General features: G+C 54.5%; 4 protein-coding genes across 4 annotated transcripts; 1 reads left to right on the top strand and 3 right to left on the bottom strand.

Annotated features, from left to right (window-relative positions):
• Positions 1 to 755: 755 nt before the first annotated feature.
• ColSpa_09463 (sterol regulatory element-binding protein ECM22) lies at positions 756 to 4,169 on the top strand (the record flags this gene model as incomplete). The annotated part of the gene is made up of 1 exon (XM_049275675.1): positions 756 to 4,169. One exon carries the CDS (start codon positions 756 to 758, stop codon positions 4,167 to 4,169), a length of 3,414 nt encoding a protein of 1,137 aa, XP_049131632.1.
• Positions 4,170 to 5,394: 1,225 nt separating this feature from the next.
• ColSpa_09462 (uncharacterized protein) lies at positions 5,395 to 6,296 on the bottom strand (the record flags this gene model as incomplete). The annotated part of the gene is made up of 2 exons (XM_049275674.1): positions 5,395 to 5,697; positions 5,838 to 6,296. The coding sequence occupies 2 exons, from the start codon at positions 6,294 to 6,296 to the stop codon at positions 5,395 to 5,397; spliced, it is 762 nt and encodes a 253-aa protein (XP_049131631.1).
• Positions 6,297 to 8,661: 2,365 nt separating this feature from the next.
• On the bottom strand, positions 8,662 to 10,188 carry ColSpa_09461 (uncharacterized protein; the record flags this gene model as incomplete). Its single annotated transcript, XM_049275673.1, has 2 exons — positions 8,662 to 9,368; positions 9,438 to 10,188. 2 exons carry the CDS (start codon positions 10,186 to 10,188, stop codon positions 8,662 to 8,664), a joined length of 1,458 nt encoding a protein of 485 aa, XP_049131630.1.
• A 6,039-nt stretch (positions 10,189 to 16,227) lies between these two features.
• On the bottom strand, positions 16,228 to 16,428 carry ColSpa_09460 (uncharacterized protein; the record flags this gene model as incomplete). Its single annotated transcript, XM_049275672.1, has 1 exon — positions 16,228 to 16,428. One exon carries the CDS (start codon positions 16,426 to 16,428, stop codon positions 16,228 to 16,230), a length of 201 nt encoding a protein of 66 aa, XP_049131629.1.
• Between the last annotated feature and the right edge of the window lie 5,271 nt (positions 16,429 to 21,699).

Here is a 21,699-nt window from a genome sequence, read left to right as displayed (position 1 = left end):
ACCGCGATTTGTCCAATTGTACGGACACCACCCACTCGCTCACATACATAATTAACCCAAGACCTCCATTGGCATTGGCCCTCCGCTCACGAGAGCATTTCTCTCAATCGACTCGCGCCACCCCCCTCCAGCCGACTTTGACGGTTTTCCCACGACCAACGTGGTAACAAGCCTCCGCCACAGAGCCAGCGCCAGACTAACAAGTTGGCCTTGTCCTGAGCCTGGTCTGGCCCCATCGCAGGCGCCCGCCGCCGTCGTTCCACTCACGCACGTCTCCCGACACCCGATCGACTGACGGACGTGGACCTGACTGACCACGCCCCCATCCCCGTCCTTCTCCTATGCAACCTTCTTGCTTACTAGACTCGCCCACATCCCTCTCCCGAGCGCATTGATTTCAAAAGCTTCCACCCTTCCAATCCCCGCGTCGCCCTCTGATTCTCGAACCCACGGTTCCCCGGCCGCTTCATATGTTCAATTCCTCTGGCCACCTCACGTAGCCCGCGACCGTCGAGCCAAATCATGAGCGCAGCGACCACCACTTGCAGACCGACGTCAAAAATACCATCCACTGCAGTTTTACGCTGGATGGATCGCTTGCTCGATTGAGCCGCGCCCGCTTCCGCAACTTTGTTAACCTCGTCTTCTGCTGCAGTCGCTGCAAGTCCACTTGCAACCGTCGCCGCAGATGATTTGGTACCTATTGTATCCTTTGCGAGGGTATGCAGTTCTTCCCCCCTTCCAATCCCGCACCGATGCCCTCTCTCGCCGTCCGGGCCTGGCGCGATTCCCACACATGCACTGACTTGCCTGCCATCAGAACGACGGAAGCTCCTCTCCTTGCACCAAACCACCCTCTCCGCCGAGCCTTTGCGCGGTACGGTCGATACGCTGCGAGGCACGTTGTCACGACCCTCATCATCTCCGTCGTCGTCGCCTCGATCCTCATATACCCTTTTCCGTTTCTCTACACCTCCGACTTGAGCAATGGCGCCTCCAACCTCCCCCACCACGTGTGGACTGCTGCGCAGCCGCTCAAGGAAAACAGCACCGAATCCGACGTCATCATGCGCTCCATATGGGTCCACGGTAGTTATATGAAGGCTTTGGATCGCGAGGTGCTGCTTGGTGCTCTTGAACTCCAGGACGAGCTGCTCGGTCCCACCAAGAACTTCAGCCCACGGCGGCCCGTCACGGCTCTCCGGGTCCACGACCCCCACGCAGATCTTGCACCTCAGGACCGGGATGCATTTCACGTCGTCAACGGCCTTACCAACCAGTCGTGGTTCTTCCATTCGCCCCTCCAATACTGGGCCTGCTCCGCGGAGCGCATATCCACCGATGCCAACATCGTCTCCACGGTCAACGCGAGGAAAACCCAGCCGACTTCGGTCAATGTTACTCTCCGGCATTCCATCGTCTTCAGCGGGAAGCATTTCGAAGACAGAAAACTGTTGGCAGCCGACGCGCTTGTCATCACACTGATCCACCTGCGCGACTCGCCCGTCGGTCGTCAATGGGAGAGGAAGGCCGAGGCGCTCGCGGCCCGCATGAAGGACAAATGGACCGCCTACCCGGCAGACGGGAAGAGCATGACCAGCCAGCTATACGAGTTCCAGTTTATGCCCATATCCATGCAAGACACGGTGTTTCTGGCGCTCGCGTACGGTCTGGCAGGCCTATACTTTCTATACAGCCTCTCCAAGCTGAGAGCGGTCAAGTCAAAGATTGGCTTGATAGTCACCGTCTTCGTACAGGTAGTCGTCTCCATCATGTCTAGTTTCACGGTGTGTGCCGTCTTCCGCGTTGACTTGTCGGGCATCCCTCAGGCGGCGTATCCTGTGGTTGTTCTTTCGATGAGCCTTGAAAACATATTTAGGCTCATCAACGCCGTCATCGTGACCCCCTCGGAGAACAGCACGAGCAGTCGAATCAGCCGCGCATTCGGAGAGACGGCACATGTTGCGTTGGCCAGCTCGGCGCAGAACGTCATCATCCTGTGGGGTCTGTCCAAGATTGTCTCACCCGGCGTCTCTGCATTCTGCACTTTTGTGGCCGTCGCCATTGTCTTCGACTTCTTCTACTTGTCCACGTTTTTCCTGGCCGTCCTCAGCGTCGACGTGCGACGGACAGAGCTCAGTGACGCGCTTGCCAAAGCCTCGTTGAAGAACAACAGGTACGGACAGGAGCAGCCGCTAAAGAGGAGCTGCTTTGAGGCGATGCTGCAGGGTAAAATAGCCCTGTCCACGCGCATCGCCGGGACAGTTATCATGATCACATTTGTTTTGATTGCACAGTGGCACTTTTTTGAAAACGACACCTTCGTCCGACTCCTGCGGGGGGTTTTCAGGGTCTCCAGAGACACTGTCAGCTTCAGCCAGCCAAAGAATTCGTTACTGGTCGACATCCACCAAGCGCGAAGCCCCACATCCTGGCTTCGCCTTCAAGACCACGAAAGCGCTCGCGAGGTTATCAATGTCATCAAGCCGCGATCCCACAGTTACATTGCCCGGGTGTATGACCCTCTTGTGTTCGTCCTCAACGGCGCGGACCGCACGCCTGTCACGCCAGAGCGGCCCCTTCTGCCGGCCCTGTACGACTTTATCGACCATCATCTGAAGCACTTCCTCGCCACCGTGCTGTTCATCCTCTCTGCCGTCCGCCTCCTCATGAACTACCTGCTCTGGGGAGACGATGCCGAGTCCAGACGCAACGATGACATGAGCGACCAACCTCTTTTGGCGATTGAGTCTCTTCCAGAGGCTCACTCGTTGGATGTCGTCATGATGTCATCCTCATACGACGGGCACATCATCTCAGTTGGACTGGATCGGGCAATCCGCGTGTGGGACGTCCGGTCCGGGGGCAGGGACTATGCGCTGGCTGATATCGAGCCGCCCCCTGAAAACCCCTTCCCGATTCTGGCAGTTGCGACGGACAAGAAGTCCAGCTGGTTGGCCCTGTTGTCGTCTCACAAGGTCTTTCTCTGGAACCTGGTCGAGCATCGTTGGGGCCATCCGGTCCCTGTCGAATTGAACGGCCAGAAGCCTGAGGGTTTCTTTTTCGGCACCCCAACTTTTGACTTTACGAGCCCCCTTGTCATCGTCCGCCGAAACGGGACCATGACGCAAATCATTCCTGGCATGAAGGAGCCGATGGAGTTTACCATATGCAAGAGCCCCTTGATTTCGGTCCGGCCACTCGTGCAGAAGATTGCGCCGCATGGCTCTTCGCAGCTGTCGATACTGACAGCGTCGAGAAAGGGGTGCATTCACGTGGCGACCCAGCAAGTGAATGACACCTGGGTATCACAGAGCCTCGACGTTCATTCTGACGAGGATCGAGATGCGTATCAGGTCGTACCGCTTTCGGCCCTCAGCTCATTCCTGATCGCCAGGTCGCAGACCGTGGATCTCATTGACGCGAAATCCAAAGACTTGCTTCACACCTTCGAAACGGATCCCATCCAGCCGCGGTCGCTGAGGTGCTTCCACTCCTCGCGACGGAAGCCGCAGTGTGGCTCGATCGGGCTCGTCTCGTTTGGCATCGCCTACAACCACGCGGAGACGGGCGACTGCATCATGCACTCGTTTACGCCCAAGGAGGACGGCAACGTCATCTGTTTCCGCAACACAAACCTCCCTCCGAGTCGCAGCTGCAGTTTATGGTCCGAAACGATCGAGTCGAAGCGACAAATCAGCAACCCAGGCACGTGGGAGGCACTACCCAACGGCTTCCTTGTGGGCGTGCGGCGGGACGTTAACGACAGCGGATCGAGCAGCGGCGAGTCGTCCCCAACGACTACCGGTGGCCTCCGGCGCAGGATGTACCAGCGGCTGGAGAAGCGACCGAGCAGATCCTCGGACAACTGGGAGGTGTGGGTGGCTTCGCAACTGGGACGCGAGGAGATTTACGAAACGAGGCCGCTTCATGCCGACTACGAGGTTGGGTCGCATCTCATCATTTCAGAGCTCGGCCCGATCGTCAAGGTCGGTACGGCGTCGGTCGCGGTTGGTTTCGGCAATGTCATCAAGCTCATCACGGTCGGGCATCAGCACTTCGAGGACCTGGCCGAGAACGAGAACGAGGAGTCTCTGCACATTGGCAGTCGACGACGGAAACCGGCAGCGGTTACGCATGCGCGTATGAAGGTCCCGTCATGGAATTGAAGAATTTAGCGGGAGTCGAAATTTTTTTTTTTTTTGGCTTTTTGGAACAAGGGATGGTTTTGTTCAAAGGAAAGCATACTTTTCTTCTTTTTATATACCCAGGATCAACAAAGGAGTTGGGATTTTTACTTGATACTTTTTAACTTTTATACATGTAGTCAAAACGATCCTCCATCATGAGGATGAAGGGAGAATGCAAGACGCCCTTATTCAGTCATTGCTTTCAGACCCACCGACACCTCTATGTGAACCTGCTCGATTCCCCTGACCAATCTCGGGAAGTTTAATCTCTTGAACGAGAGACTGATCAGGAACTGGCTGGCCATCTTCTAGGGCGGTTGCTTTCCCAAGCTCGAAGCTAGACTGGCCAGTCTAGTTTTGTTCCCCCGGCTCAACAACCCGCCGATACTAATCTATCAGGCTCTTTACAACCAGGCTTTCCCGCAATGGCTCCAACTACCTAGAGCTAGCAATGCTCCTGCTCTGGAAGCGGCGCAGGGCAAAGACGTGCTAGTAGATGACCGTTTAGGAAGGTGCGCTGTGCAGTCAGCTTATTGATCAACGTCCTGTTGCGTACGGCAAGCCGGGGGCGTCTGCGGCAATACTAGATGGACGGGTAAGCGCCGTGCCCTTTCGTTCTGTTCCGTCGCGACTAGTCGAGGGCTATTCTCATGCCCCAAGTGATGATTGGCCACGTCTATCGATGTGGTACATGGTATATCAGGCGGCGTGTTGGTATTGCGTTGCTTATGTGCGTGGCTCTGTACGTGTGTATCTGATCACTCACGGCTCAACTATACTAGAAGTCGGCATGCAGGCAAGAACGGCAAGGATAGTCCAGATCCATCAACTACCTCATCGACCAACTACCTCTACTGTTAACCTTCAAACAGAACCGGCATGGACATGTTGTCCCACAGAGATTGGGTACCGCTTCCTTCGGCTGCATTCCAGCATCATGCATCGAGTCACGTTGCCCGGCGTTCGAACCAGTTTCTGTGATTGCCATCATTTTGGGGATTTATTCGGGGCTGTGTTCCACAAGAACCCTTTTTACGAAGGCAGTAAAGAGCGGACGATCCCTTCGCGGCATCTACGGGTGAAATAATCAAGAAAGAGGCCCGCGAGCAAGGCTATACCGTACAGGCAGGCCCAAAGTCCCAGTCAAGAATGCAACAATACCACCACCCCCTTCTCTCAGTACGGCGTACGCGCGTGTCATCGATCACGTGGCACTCGTGACCAACCTCCACCCGTCGACCTCGAGCGTCTTGGGCTGCTGGGGGGTGCCAGCGGCCGCTGTTGTGTGCGCGGCAACCTGGAGGCTGGACGTGCCGGCGGGGTCAGCAAGTGTTCCACCAGATGAATGGTTCGATACCACGTGGAACGTGTGCTCCTTGCGTGTCCGGAAAGGGGTCTTGCTCACGGCGTGTCGGTCCCGCGTCACTGTCACCACGCCAGGGCATCTACTGCTTGATCTCCAACTCCTGGAACTCCTGCGGGAGGTCAGCGGCAACGGTGCCGTTTGCTGCAAGGAGAAGGCTAGATGTTTCGGCACGATTAGTAGATGCTCCAAGAAATCAGGGGCTTGTCGAGACGGCTTCACGCACTGCGTTGTCAAAGTCAGCAGGCGTTTTCTCACAAAATAGGAGTGAGGGGGACTCATACCAGTTCCTCGAGAGGGTCTTCTTCCAACTCGGTGATGCGGAGATGCGTCCCGTCCTCGAGGACCAAGGTGTCGGCCTGCTGGGTGGACTCGCAGGTCCCGTCTTCGGCCGCGCACGTGTCCTCGGCGCGCTTCCGGTTGACAAAGTCGTACCGCGCGCCGTTGTAGTTGTAGTTGTTCTGGAACGAGTGGCACTGGTAGTTGACGCCGTTGACGGTCGAGTCGGCCCGCTGGATCTCGCAGCCGTTGCCCTGGTAGCTCCGGCACCGGATGCGCCAGCTGGGCACGATGCCGCGGTAGGCGACACTCCTGTAGGTGATGCCGCCGGCCCTGCAGCAGACGCCGGGGTTGATGCCGCTGCAGATCACGGAGGCGTCGTTGCAGTTGGGCCCGGTGTGGAAGTAAATGTCGAGGGCGGAGGCCGCGCCAGCAAGGCTGAGGAGGGCTTGGAGGAATTTCATGTTGGGTGGAGGGAAGGACGGGCTGTTGAGCTGTGGCGTGGAGCGGTGCTAGGTGAATGGTATGCTGGAGTCTGATGAGGGCGATGTTATGAAGACGATACTCTGGGCAACTTCCTGCCTTTTATAACCCGCGAGAAGGCATCCCAGGCGTGTCTTGTGTCGGCTCGACACGGCATCGTCGGGCAACTTGTCAAGTCTTGGTTGCTTGATATTCCCCCTTTGGGAAGACCGCCATCGCGAGAATGTGTACAGTCCCACTGACTGATGCAGCCCCCTTTGCCGCTCAGACCGAGGTGGATCTGTTCTATTCGCAGTGGTGCTATTCCGTGTCGGTACCCTGCCTTGCATGCTCACGTTCAGCGTTCAGGATTCTCCGCGGCGTGGTGATCCTGTGATGCAGTATTGTGCTGCTCGTCACATCGCCATGTAGGTGATCTGCTTTGCTCCGTCCACGCGTACTAATCGTACAGCAAAAGTCCTTGCTGATGTTGTTGTTACTGTCTTTTCAAGGAGTACGTATCGCGCAGGCGATCCGGTCTCGCCTCCAAGGGAGCGTTGAACGTGGCTAGCTAGTTTCCAGTATTATGTACAGTAATAACCGTTGCCCATCTCTTTATTTCTATTGAAGCCAAGTCTTACCGCGCAAGACTTACGTTTCCATCACTTATGCTTGCTCCGCTTCGAGGCGTGTAGTTCTCCCTCGGCTGTGTGAATGGCCTCCTAGTCTTGGGGTTTTCCCAAGGCGTCCTATACCCAAGCAGTATACAACGAGTGCACTAGCTGTGTAACTTGACGCGACACGCATCTTTTAGTCAATTGTTTGCTCTGCTCCATTTGACTCCTCACTACTACGTCTTGGCAGCTGACTCTACCCTTGGCGTCGGACCTTTTGGATAGTACACGGCATGCAGGTGAGCCTACCTCGCATCTTCATATCGCTTACCTGCCTGTTTTGACCTATTTTTCTTCCCAGTCTCGCCCGATCAAGTCGGTAGTTGAACCGTCCTCCCCGCTCTCAACCCCACGCTCTGTTTCTGGGCACCTTACATGCCTCTCGACTGAGACATTGGTGGGATGATGATGATGCTTCAGCTGTTTGCCTCACGCCGTAATTTGGCATACGAAAACGCAATATTATCGCCACGTCGAGTTACACAGAGGTTCTGGACATGAAGGAAGCGGGTTGGACTAACTCAACCACGAAACAAACAAAGCATCATCATATGCTTGTTCCATGTCCCCATCGCATGCCGTAGGGTCTTCGGACGCTGTGTACTAACCCATACTCGAGGGAAGCTCTTGTCCTTGCGCTTGGTTTGACCCAACTCATCAGTTGGGTTCACGGCAGCTTTCATCATAGCAACGATGTATGCAAAGGCCCCCAAAGCTGACACAGAGATTATGAAGGTTCCTCAGGGGGTTGGTCTTTGTGTGATGGCCTCCATCAACTCTGGAGTCGTGCCCGACGGTTCGCGGACACGAACCAGGGGTTTGATAACATGACGCAGCGGCAAACACCATGGCGCTCTCGATACACCCACCGCCAATCAGCCGGAGATTCTCGTAAGCGGTTCGGTCGACAAGCCGCAGCTAAGCTTGGGTCGGGCGGCTGCTGCGTTTAAACAGCCTACCGTACTATCTTGGCGACAACACTACTCAGGATCCCCACACCCCTTCATCAAGCCGCGGATGCTGCCGAGTTGTGGCGAAGTCTACCGAAGTGTGGCCCGCTCCACTACCGGGTTGCTTCACCCCTCACTGTGAGCGGTTCAACTCTTGTCATAGACCGGTTTGGCTGCTTACGTATCTGTCGTGTCGGCCGCCTTGACATGATGCAGGCCGCAACTGAGCTCACCTTGACTCGGCCCATGATCGCACTTGGCGGATACCTATCAACGTCTGCCGCTTGGAAAGAGCTAACTGCGGCTTGTACGGATAATCCTGCATTCTCTTACTTGGAGTCTGACACTGTATCTTATATGAGACTATAGACTGCTTACAGACTGCAACTCGATACCAGACTGGTCGTAGTTAGAAGCGTCAAGTTTCAGGGTGTTGTGTTTCTGGAGAACAGTAAGAACTGTCCCTCTGAGAAGCTCACAAATTTACGGCGAATAAAGGTGCTAGGTTGAAGTCGAAGCGTGGGTGTACTAGTCTGCTGGCCGGGGTGGGTATAGTCGCCTCCAACAACAGGCGTATACTTGTTGTTTACACGCTAGCATCCTGACCTCGTGCGTTACAACGAGGATGATCTTGCCCATCAAACACATTGATGAACCGGCGCTTTGGCATAACATTTATTTTCATTCCCACAAGTCGTATATCTAGCCGTGAATCACAGAGAGACCAGGCCATGTCCCAATTATCAACCCCTTCTACGGTAGCCCTCTAGCTCACCTTCTAGTCCTTCGATCATCTCGCTTTGCTGTACTATCTGATTCCCAGTGTCCTCAATGATGAGCAGCGTTGCGAGGTTTGCGCAGATGGCCGCCACGGCCCCGAGCGGGATACTGGATTGGGGATAATACGGGTAGATGGGGGAGCTTGCCAACAGAGTGAGGAACGCTGTCCCGACCAGACAGTTGAAGATGACAGGCCAGTTCGTCTTTATGCCTCCGGGCGGGTCTCCTTCGTAAGTGAGCAAGCCAAAGTCGGTGAGCCACTGCACCAGCTTGGGCTTCATGATGGCGTAGAGGCCCCCGAAGCCCAGGAGCTGCTGGCTCAGGGTCGAGTAGAAGTTGCTGTCGTACATCGGGACCGTGTCGGCGGCCTCGCACAGTAGCGTCGCGATCACTATGAACGGGAGTGATATGACCACGAGCCCCGTGACGAGCGAAAGACCGAGGCTGCGCCAGAGCTTGGGTTCCTCAGTGGCGGCTCCTGGTCTCCTTCGACTTCCGCCGCGGCGGTATGGGGCCGTCGGGGGCCTCTTGCGGAGCTTCCGGCGGCTGGAAGGGAGTCCCTGGGCGGCCTGTGACCGTTCGTTCGGGTTCATCGAGGCGGAGTCAATGGCTGACGACACGGAAGGGTTGTTGAAAGTGTCCTTCTCGGATACGAGCGACAGCTTTTTCGCTGCAAAATGGCATCAGCATGGAAACCCGTAAAGAGACGCCCGGGTGCCCCAGAGGTCTCGTCGCTTACCTTCTTCCATCTCCAACCTTGCTATCGTGTCGTTGCACTCCTGGACTTCATCGCGGAAGAAATTGAATGTCGCCTCTAGGCTGTGCCGTAGCCGTCCCATGTACTGGAGGTGGACTTCCTTTTCGAGCGCTCCCAACATTTCTTTCAAAGACGCCCATCGTCTTTCCGCCTTATCGAGACGAGTGCGGAAACCGTCCAACATGCATTGCAACCGTGTTGGATCCTTTTCTCCGTTCCAGGAACGAAACGTGGTCATCCATTTTCCGTTATTGGGAAACCTGATCAGCACCATCTTCTCGAGCAGCACTGCCGCGTAATGGGAGCCGTAAAACCCATTGTATGATTCCCATCGAGGAAAGCCCTCGTCCGCATCCTTTAGTAGCGTCAGGTCCCTGAGGAGGGCGTAGAACCCTATGACGACTTTGGGCGAGTACGCCGCCAGGAAGAGGAACGGGGAATCGAGATCGGTGGCCGACCAAGCATCGCTCCAGTTGTTGGCGAGCTTGAGGGCGCAGAGTGGGTTGAAGTCGTGCTCCCATTGGTAATGGTGCCGGATGGCCTCGAGGGCCTTGGTCCGGAGGCTCTCCGCGGAAGAGGTCAGGACCGGAGGCTGGTCTATGTCCGCGTAAAGGAACGGAAATGCCAGTCTATTCGCCTCGCCATCGGTGCCGTGGGAGGTCGTGTTAAAGCTCGCGCTGCCCTCGTCCCAGCCTTGCAGAATAGGCAGGGGATTCGAGAACGATACCGCCATCTTGGAGACGCCGGACGCTGTGACTGGTTGCGCCGGTACTGCGATGACCTCTTGGCGGGTGCCATCATGTTATATGCCTCTTGTGCCACCAAGGCGAACCACTTGGGCGTCCGACGACCCGTTTTGACGGCGGGGTGAGCCGGTATCTCGCATGCGGCTAGTGGACAAAGTCGAAAAAAAGCTGAAGGATCTCTCCAGTGAGAGGCGGCGCATCTTGTTAGTGCCGGCCACGCAGCCGGGGTCCTGCAGTTTCAGACCGCACTACAGACCTTGCTCACGCAGGATGATTCGAAAAGGGCTGCAAACTCGCCTGCAAGCCACCCGAGTGAGTCTGCCTTGCGCTGTCCGCCACCGAAGCCGCCTCGCGACGACTACCGCCTCTCGATGCCCAATGGGCATTGCCGACGCCTCCGCAGTGCAGGGGCTTCGGTTGAGAACCGGTGCGTCGAGGAGATTGCATGCATCCCTGAACAGAAAGCTCGAATGCCTACGTTATCGACTCGGCGCGCAGTGAGACGGCGGTCGACATATATATGTATATATGTTCGATGGTTTCTCCAGGTCATAAGACGGTGTTATCGGAAAGCATTTCGTCCCGTAGAACAACGTCAGTCAGCTAACGGGACACCCCACTAACAGGACACCCAAAATGTGTCACCAAGATTCTCAACTTCAACACCGCCTTTAGCACTAGAGGCACTCGCATGAGGGCCTCCTTGTTCCAAGAGGAAGAGGGAGGTCAGAGATGAATGCAGTCCTTTACTCACGCCTCTCTTTCCATCGACATTCTCACTGTATACTACAGCCTCAAGGATGGCGCTATTATTACCAAGGGCGGAACACGGTCAATAAGGGCTTGTGAAACCATGCCATCCATGCAGCAACGACAAAAACTATTTGATATTTGAGATTCAAGGTGGATCACCATCCAAATCAGGTTGCCTCAAAAGAGGCAAATCTCATCAGCAGACGTCTCCCGCCAACTGTGCACTCTTGACTGTTCAGCCGCGGGCCCTCCTTAGATAGCGGCGCCGCGTCAGTCCGCGCAGCCCACTTCTCAACGCGAATCCGGGGGACATGGCGGAGAAAGAGGTCAAGCGGGGCCGCCGGCAGGTCCCGTATCTCTGGAGGTGGGGCCGATACATCGGAAAAGGCCGGCAGTCAACGGACGGATACTTGCGGGGCCGGGCTGTGCTGGTATCGCACCGTTCCGGAGTGCAGTCGGCAGAACGGCTGCAGACTTCTGGAAGCGCAAGAAAGCTAGGGATTTAGGCCAAAATGACAACTGCCCCTTGACAGCCACTGGGCCGGACACAAGTGGTTGGTAGTTGGTCACAGAACGTGCTTAAGGCCCGCAAGCAGTCACGCAGGGCTATGCGTCGCTACCAGCTCGTCTAAGAGTATGACTCAAAACCTACTGCTTAAATTCCAGAAGTCTCTCAGAATCAATTCATCCACTATGAAATATAAACAGGCAGACGGCTCCCGAAGAGTTCGCTCTTTGCAATCTGGACATCCTTCTTGTGAAAATCGTGCAACATAAGCCAACAAATCATCCGGAAAACAAGCGTACACCATATATCTCCATCACTCAGATCATTGTCATCTAAAGCGTGTAAGCAGGTTTCGTCGTCATCGCCCAGTGTCTCCGCTGTTCGAATACTGAAGTTTTTTGGTTTGTTCATCAAACCGCCCAAGCCTACCATTTCTCGGTTGCTCGCCGGCACTTGAACCTCTTCAAGGACCTTTTCCCGGACTACTCGAAAGTAAATTTCCATAAGTTTGTCTTGCTTTAACTCTGGAGTTGCAGAATTGATGAACTCGAAGTGAGGAGGTCCCTCCTTGTCTGAGGATAGATTGCCGCTATAATCCCTTCGGACTGCATCTTCTGTATCTTCATTGAGAACAGCAAGCACCTCCTGAATATGAGCTCGAAGCACGTGCTGAACCCTTTCTTGTCGCCTGCTTTCGAATGGCATCTCATTGGGGGTCTCTGAGGATCGAGCCGGTTCATTGTGAAGGCTCTGCTGCATGCGAGACATTGTAGTGTAGTTACGGGCCTGTGGGGCTAACCGAGCTTCCCTGGGCTTTGCCGTCAAGATCTCGTCCGTATCGTCGAGCGCCGAATGCAGGGCATCCATGAGGCGCAAGTCAAGCCAAACACCGCGATCGGAGGCTTTGATACGTTCCTGTATTTTCTGAGTGTTCCTCTGAATCGCTTTGACGACAACGCTCATATTATGCTGTGTGTCGGCCTTCAATTCGTTCATTTGCATGGCGTATGCGTTAAGTAGTCTATTTAACGAAAAGTTCTTGGTATCCCATCGATAGCAGGTTGGGTTTGGAAGCAGACGGAATGCGCTCTTCTCAATGTGAAGTGTGCGAGATAGCATCCCTAATATCTCAAAAGCAGCTATAGACTTTGTTAGACCATAGAAATCACTCTATCTGGCCTTGAATAGAATTAGACTTACTAGGGAACAGATGCCCAATCCGTGCAGTTGATTTTTCAGCGAAGTAATCCACAGTCTTTATATTGCAGCCGAGTTTGACCAAGGTTTCTGCAATTTCGTAGTCGCTAGCAAAGTTCAAGGTGGATAAGTCTCTGGGTTCGTCGTCAGGAAATTGCAACCGTTGACTGTCTGACGTATACCGGTAAATAGTTGGGACAAAGCCGAAGCAGAACTCCTTAGTCTCATTGACAGGTATAACGCAGTTGCCCTCAAAGCGGCTACGCTTGTGTACCTGAAAGTTGAATACAATACCAAGGTCGCTAACTTTCTCCCCTGTGACCGTATAGCCATTACCTTCTGCGTGGTATATGTCGCTGGTTCTGTTAAATTCAACCCAGTGTACGCTAAGCATGCCTAGCATCTCTATAATATGGCACAAAGCTGTAGTAGCATACGGCTTTTTTACATTGGTCGGCATTGTATCCCAGCTTCTAAGTTTCTTCTGTATAGCAATCGTTAGAGTGTATTTGTCGCTAATATCCTTGAGTGTTTTGTCGATATCCTCTAGGTTAAGATCCTTTTGGGGTGGAGTTCTATACAGTTTCTCCAAGTACTGTTCCCTCTGCCATCCTCTCGACTCGTATTGCATCTTTTGCAAGGCAGAGAGCAGCGTCACCCACGAAGCCCGCTCGTTATCGGCCTTGTGAATTGACTGCTTGACTAACTCCTTGTCGGTCAGAGCCCTTCTGTTCGTGGACGTTAGATATGGAAGTTCAGACCGACTGTCTCGCACACTATCTTCTGACCCGTCAATGAAAATGATCTGCTGGCCTTTGACGGGGCCCTTGTCGTTTGATGGGGGGCATAGGAAGATGACGGGAGTTTCGAATTGTACTTCGAATCGAAACTCGCTAAACTTGAAAATTCGCCTTCTGGATTCAGACCATCTACCGATGACATTGCTGCTACAGCTGTTGTAGGCGGCACTAGAGGCGTAGTATTGTTGAGTGATTGCGCTCGAAGTCTTGAATCCCGAGAAGACATAGTGTTGAGCATTGGAGATCTCGCCCGAATAGACAGGAACGGCAATGGTCGAAAGCACGGATATGTCAGATAAACTGATGCCAGAAAAGACAGAACCAGCTTTTGACGTTGCAATAGACCGCTTTGATGAAAAGCCAATATTGCTTCCTCCCGCCCTTTGGTAGACTCGAGACCGGTCCAGGTCGGCTTCGAATTCGGGAGGCGAGATAGACAACAATGGTTGCGTAATGCCTGATGGCTGAGTTGATGGTTGGGCCGCTGTAAGCGTCTCGACCGAATAAAAAGACAGGTCGTCTGACGTTGAAGAAGTTATGCTCAACCTGCTATCGGATGCTCGGGGTTTGAAGACGCTTAAACCGTCAAATACATCCTCTATGGTCGCAAGCCGTTGTGAGAGGACAGGATTTGCCCAAAGATTTTCGACCTTTTCAGAAAGCTCGTTTTGGGTCTGGGAAGCCCTACGGTCGGAGTCGCTAGGATGAGTCAGTGAGTGCACACATTGGTATTACTACAGCTTCTAGTGAACGTACCATTGCAATATATTAAGCAATAGCAAGATAGAGCTCTTGAATGCTTGCAGTCTGCCAACGATGGCAGACAGCTCTTTCTCTTTCCGAGCCCACTGTATCCGGAACGTGAGCGAAGGGCGCCCAGTTCCGGTGGCATCTAGGGAGGAAACGGAAGCCTCAAGCTCGGAGAAAATAAGGACGCCGTCTGTAAGAACTATGACGAGGTCGTCAATCGGAACGAGTGACGTACGTGTTCCCGCCGTAACATCCAGGTTGTCTAGTAGACCCTGTAACGCGGATAAGATAATACGAAAGTTAACGACTTCCGAGCGAACTGATGCAGCGGTCATCGGTGTATCTTTGACGGCTGATACGTATGGCTCCAGAATTTTGATGACTTGGGCAGCGGCAGCAAGGATGCCAACGACAGCAGAAGCTATGCTCAGAGGGTCTGCCATGGTAGCCAAAAAAGAAAATGACGGTTACTTGACTGGTATGTTGTAGACTGGACTGCTGTGAGACTTAAGAATAACAAGAAATGTGACATTGGACTTGGAAAGTGGTATGATATATTAGACAATCGCTGCGCAAGAGATAAAGAAATCAGGCTGAGTCAATTATCGTCGTCACATAGGCTTGACCAGACAGGCATGGTAAGGCATATATACATAGAAGGCGCCCAATCCTATCTCGACCAAACGACTAGCGCTTACAGGCAGTGCACTGAGCCCCGCAGTGAATCGACTGTACATATCTGGGCTAAAAGCCTAGGTACAGATCACGTACACGCCTCGAACTGTAGCAGGTCGAAATCGATATAGCCGAGGAAGGTAGCAAGGACGAGGGCGGGGGATCTACCAGAGCCTACTTGCGGCGGACTCTGCACTCCTCTCTAAGCACTATTCGGCTGTGTCCGGAGTCCAAATGGCCTTTCAAAGCGTGCCTGGCCTCGTCTTCCAGAACAACCAGTACTTGCAATGTAAACGGCCAAATTCAGTTGCGGCTAACCCATGGCTGCCAACCACATATCATAACAGTCCAAGGAGGCGACAGCGCGATAGAGTTGACAGCAGCTCTATCCATTAACATTTCACGCAGAATGGAAGAGTACCCACAAGGCCTGTCTGAAGAAGCTCTCGGCCTCGCCTTCGGTGAAGTCCACAAACACCGCTACCTCCGCGCGCAAGCTGTGGTAAAACAAGGGGAACAAATGTAATCCATCAACACCCTGGAAGGTCCCTTTTCGGGGCTGTTGAATCGGTATCTGGTACCCCTATTTGAGAACGTCCCTTTCCTCAACTTGTTCTTGGAGACCTCACTAGCGGATCCTCGGCGCGAGAAGATGGACCTCCCCGAAAGACCACGCACAACTACAGTTAATAGTGAGAAGATCGCCCAGACAGGGAAGTATGACTGGGTGTTGTGGAGTGTCGGCGTACTTGTTTCCAGGCTTCTTATAATGTTCTACTAATCTAAGAACATACAAGCTAGCCAACTTACGTTGTGCTATAGGCCAAGGGCCAATGAATCGTTTTGGGTTTGTGGAATCGCTGATAGTAAACAGTTTTCATCTCGGTCTTCCATCCCGTTAGCTAACAACTATTTGAAGACATTGCTATAACAACCTCCCACCTCAGTCGTTAACTGCGCCCCGTCAACTCCGGGCTGAACAGCAGGCTTCTGTAGAGCTTACCATAATCCAGCCTGCTACGTATACAACAATCCATCCCGAACTAGTCCTACTCGGCTTTGTCCATCGACCATTTACCTCTTGACTCCCTTCCTTATTGCCACTTTCCCTGAGCTCCCGCGACGTCAGACGAAAGGTCCCAGCAAAAAGACTTAGATACGAGGGCTTCCGGAGCCCTCAACCTCGTTATAAAAGATCCCATGTCCACGAGTCGTAGCTACACTCCCTGTAAATTCCAATCAACGCTCTGTCAAACTGACGGCCCAAAGATACACAAGTTTCCAAACACTGAGAAGACCGTAGGATGTCTTTCATCTCATCCGCGCCTTGAGCTTGCCCCCTTTCACCGGTACCGCGCCCTCGGGCACGGATACCGATCAGGAAACCACGTCAAGCACTCCTCACAGGCGTCGTCGAGGCTGATGGTTTGCCAGACCTGCCGCTTGGCGCAGGGCTTCTGGATGAGGCTGGCGGGCTGGCAGAAGCGGGCAAAGGCGAAGGAAAGGTGTTTGCAAGTGAAAGCGTGGGCGTAGTACTGGCACATGTTGGACTTGTGGTTTTTGACCTTGGAGGCTTGGTTTGATGATGTGTGCTTGCCGTTTCTCCCCAAAGCGTAAACGAGTGCATTCGAGTGCTGACAAAAGACGTAGAAGGCCTGCTTCAAGTGTTGTCGGCTAGACGCCCGTGTAGTCTGTGAGAAGTCGAGGCTTGCCACGTTGATAAGAAAAGCTGTGTGTATATCACTTCGGTCTTGGAAGGAGAGGGTTGATTACTCGGATAGGAAATTGTGTGTGGTTTGGTGATGGGCATGAGACGCCTTGCTACCTGCGCTTCACGAAGCCAGGGTGTAAAAAACGAATGTGCGTGTGCTGGCTCAACAGGAGCTTCCAGATAGGCTACGAGTGGATACGAAGACATTGGCTCTAGGCCCCTATTTGTAGCGTCCTCACTCTAGCAATCGGGCCAGGTCCGTTTGCTCATGTCAGACGTCAAAGTGAGATAAGGACCGCCGGCGTCACCTCGATTGTACTGACACCGCCGTTTGAGGAGCTGTAGGAAGCCTTCCCCCCTTGCGGCGCATCAAGCCGGAGTCAGGTACACACGAGATAACAACCCAATGAAAGGCATCCCATACCGAAGCAGCGAGATCTTGCGATCCGGGCACTGCTCCGGAAGCTGCAGCGTCCCGCTCTGGAGCCAAACGGCGGCCAACTTGGCCAGGCACCAGGAACGATACGTTGGAAATATCGGTCGAATCGCCCTTACTTGAAGGCGCAGATACGTACAGTAGAACAGCCACTTCATATACTAACATTGAAGAAGCCGACTGGCAGCTGGCGTTGATGGGTTGCACTGGCTAATGAGTGCGTCCACGTGCCATCAGGAGTTGCCCAACGTCATAATGTCTTGGGAGAGCTGAGGCAGTCGTCGGGCAAGTTAACCCGGGCGGGAGTGCCCAGGTGGCTGATTCATCTTTAACTCCGCCCTTGGTTCGAGGCAAGATTGTGTTGATAGGGCTGCAGCCCATCATCTCGGCCATGCCGTGCAACGACTTGAGGCAGCCCAGACCGACATCGAGTCCGGAGCAGATGACGGGGAGGCGATAGCACAGTACAGTGGCGGAGTACGATGTTTGGGCTGGCAAAAGGGCAAGACCGCCTCCCTCGCCTGCGCGGACAACACATGCCGAGGGGTGCGTCTGTACTACAACCTTGACGATTACGTTGCGAGCATGCACATAGGGACATGCTGGTCAGGAACTCCAAGGCAGGCCGGGTGCCAGTTAGACCCAGGTAATTCAGCCTACACCAACCATGCTCCGGTATCTCGTTGCATTTCTTCAGGCGTCATGCAACGTGAGAGAAAGCCGGGCGGAGCAGGCCCATCAGGAGGCAGGAAGTCGTTTGCACAGTTGTAAGTATGATGACAGAAGAGACAAGAGCCGCAGGCATCCGGGAAATGGTTCTTCACCGCCAGTTTTGACAGTCCCTGTTTGTGGCGACGCTGCCCATTGCTGCAGACGTCAGCTCGCGCTCCGACGTCCAATTCATGACAAGTTGGCAGAATTCCTGCAGAGAGGCCGTCCAGGTTGAGTTGGAGGGATGGCCGCAGACATGACGGCCAAGCGCGAGGTTGGTTATGGGTCGTGTGCTGGTCCGGTTTAGAAAGGAAACGACAGCCCCGAGGCACTCTACCTTATTAACATAAGGATGGCCGGTAAGGCTAGTGAGCCCTGCCTGCTGGTCCTCACTCGAGGACCCGACGAAAGTGGTCGTCGGGCGCTCGTGCGCTGGCGTGGCGTAATAGCATGGAGAGGTTCCGGGGAAGCTGTTCCTTTGAAGCCTACGCAAGTGCAAGGCGCGGCGAGGCGGTTTGCTATGCGCTGGCACCATTGAACTTCCGGTAGCCTAGGAGGTCGCACAACAGGTTGGCGATGGCGACTGAGATCAGTGGGATTCGAGAGCTCGGCTTAGCACAGCAAAAAAGAGGTGGCTGGGATCTAGAGGGTTGAGGTGAGCGCCAAAGGCCGTTTTCCCTGCTTTGAGAAAGCGCGCGGCGTCCCGTTGGCTAGATCAACGGATGTTCGACGCTAGGGTGGATACGACCTAGTGCATCCCGGGTCACGACGAAACAAGGGGGCCATCTGACGGTACGTACAGTATCTCTTTGGTGGGAACACCGACGAGCACAACTTGATCCACAACGGACGACTTGTGCTATTTTCACTCTCTCGTCCTCGTACACGACGGCTTGTGCAACCCGCATCGGTGAATACACCACGCTCCTTAGGAAGTGTTTTGTTTCGGAAGGTGGGTTGGATGTTCTGAAACCCCCAGACGGACCGGGGCCAAGGTCCCACGGGTTGCCCGTTGCTGTTCGGGGATGACGGCACGATACTCGACAGTCGACAATCGGCCACGTTGTGCGCCTGTGAGGCCCCTGCTTTGCTCAGATAAACGGCTGTTGAGAAGCTTGAGCACGGCTGAGGGTAGGCTTTTCTGGGGAGCATATGACCGGTATCAGCTCAGCGGACGGCAACGGGTCACGGAAGTGCAGTGCGCCTGTCTGTGTGGGCGCATGGCGACCTTCAAACGGATCCGAGAGACATGTCTGGAGAGGGAGAGAAAAGCAAGCAAGCAAGGCGGCAGGATTTGTGCGCGTCAAGCGAGATGGTATCTCTTGTGTCTCAGCCCGGCATGATGTGACGGAGGCGGATGTACTTCTTGGATTTGAGGCTCAGGCAGCTCGACAGCTAGCCGTCGCAACAGCTGCGAAACGTTCGTGTTTGACGACTCGAGGCAGATGTTGTCTAGTCTGGTCCCGTCGCGGAGGTTGTTACTGTAGTCTAGCTATGGTCGACAGTCGGAATCCCGTGGACCCTGGAGAGTGGCCAATCGGTAGTCGGCTTGTCTCGGACGTGATCCCGCGCGTCAAGACCAAGGCGTCCGCGCTATTGTGTCTCGGCGTCAACTCTGTTCAGAAGGCATCCTAGGGTTCGGACGAAGGAAGTGAGGCCGTGGAGCGGTCCTGTGGAAGATGGGACGGCGAGCGGCAAAATAATCAAGATGATGGGTGAATGAGGCGCTGGTCCCATGGATTCCGTTTGCTCGGGCAGCAGCCCGGATAAGGGAAAATGCCGCCGAAGAGTGGGAAGTGAGAAGCTGGTGGAGGCAGGCGAGCAGAGAGACAAGGGAGGATTCCGTCTTCACTCCCACCTTGGTGGTGTGTCGTGCCTATTTCCTGCCACGCTGGGGGCCTGGGGGTGCCTGGGGGGTGCCTGCGACCTGGGGCTACTCGATGCCAGTGCCAATGTCAATGCCCGACTTCAGAAGCGGGCCCTTGGAGGGGGCCCCCCTAGTACAGCATAGCTCTTTTTCACCCCCGTGTTCCCGTTCCAGTTTGCGGGAAACGGTGGGTGGGTGTTTCCTGCTTGCTTGCCTCGACAGTTCTGGTCGGCAAGCCTTCTTCGTCTCTTTCTGTACACTACGGTACATTTCCTGCCTCCGTGCAGCTCCCCCAGGTTGATTCAGCTCTCAGTCCAAGCTCCAGCTCCAGCTCTAGCTTTAGGCAAGCCTTTTCTCATTTGCCAATTTTTTTTTAATTTTTTTTTACCTCGTCCATTATTTGGTTCGCCCGTCTCTACCGTCCTTTCCCCAGGTCCGAGTTCCAAGGTCCTTCCCTCTTCCACCTGCTCATCTCTTTCTCTTTCTCGAGGTGACCTCTCTCTCGTCCTTCCCAGCCCCAGCCTTTCCAGGCTGATGTCACTGGCTGCTGTAATCTGTATCCGTATCTCTCGGTCTCTTCCTTCGCTTCTTCCGTTTTCCACCCAATCTGGCATCCGTGCTCGCTTCCAGCTTATTCCACTGGCCGGGCCTCCGACCTATTAATTACTCCCTCATTGACACGGTGCGCGCGGCGCGTGTCGTCTCCCGAGAGTTGGACAACTCATCTTGCAGCATCTCGCCCCCCTCATCCAACCTGCATCACCCGCCTTCATTCGCTGCCTCTCATCTCTGTACGACATCAGCCACGGCCGCCATTGCTGCTCCCACTTCATCTCATCTCACCTTATCGACACCCAACCCCGGTACCCGTACGTTCTCGCCCTACCGCAACCGCCATTTGCCAGCCCAACCCGTCATCCACCGGTAACTGCGCAGAGCACCGTACCCACGAGGAGCCTCTATTCCCAGACGACCTCGGTATCCAAGCTCCACGTCAAGACCGCGCTGTTCTCGCAAAGGCCCACACTCGTTCATGCACGATACGACCGCACGCCCCAGTCCTCCTGCGTCTGTGTCTGCAACTCTCCTTTAGGGCACATATAACCTGCAGCTACCTACATTACCTTACATTACATTACATCGTCTCAACCCATCCCAGAACCTGCCCGCGTCGCCGCTTCCACTCGACCCATTCTCACCTGCCGTCGAGATGCCCTCATAGCCCAACCTCGATCACAACACCTCGTACCACCTCAATTCGACGATTGCTGCTGCTGCCGGCCGTCGAGTCCCAGCGCAACCCATTGCATTTGCTCCCCGCCCTCGGACTGAAGTTCTTTTGACGTTTGGTTCCCGCCCCCGCAACCACGCCCACGCCCGCCTTCACCGCCTTCTGCGCCGGCATACCCTTCGACGCTCGTTTATCCTTCCAGGGATCGCCCTCGCAGCCCGATTGAAGGCTTCAGCTACGCCTACCTTCATAAGGCCACTCAACGACAACTGACCCAAACATCAAGTAACGTCGCCATGCTATTTGCGAAAACGAACCATCCTGCCATCGTCTTCCCGTTTGAGCCTCAGTCCACTCTGTCTCTTTGCTAGTCGCCATCTGCGACGCGCAGCCTCTCATTGGTCACGCCCAGCCTACGCCCTCACTTCATACTCACTGTAATGTATTATACCTGTGAGTGTTCGTTCGGGCGTTCGTGCGACTAGCACTTACTGACCGCACTCATAATCCAGCCTCATAATCAGGCTTGACGCAGAACACCAAGCGCGCTTAACCCGAACCTCGCTGAGCAGGCCTGACTCCTGGCTCATTTCCCCGGCTCATTCACACTCATCGCTTTCACCGTTGGCTCACGGTCTAGCCTCTCGGATTTCATCGCTTCTCATTTGCTGGGTCATACTTCTTTTTCGGAGACTATACTTTGGCAAAAGAAGTTCACCATTCCCAAAAAGGGGCTAATTCCTGATACCGATCAGACTCTCACTTCAGTGTAGTCACGACTGAGATCAGTGCCCCATCTGGCATAAACCGCCGAGATCGCAACCCAATTCCCACCACCTCCCCCGCAGTACAAGTACCA

This window comes from Colletotrichum spaethianum, assembly GCF_022836535.1.
Source record: "Colletotrichum spaethianum MAFF 239500 DNA, contig28, whole genome shotgun sequence".
Classification (NCBI taxonomy): domain Eukaryota; kingdom Fungi; phylum Ascomycota; class Sordariomycetes; order Glomerellales; family Glomerellaceae; genus Colletotrichum; species Colletotrichum spaethianum.
This window is presented reverse-complemented; position numbering and strand designations above follow the sequence as displayed.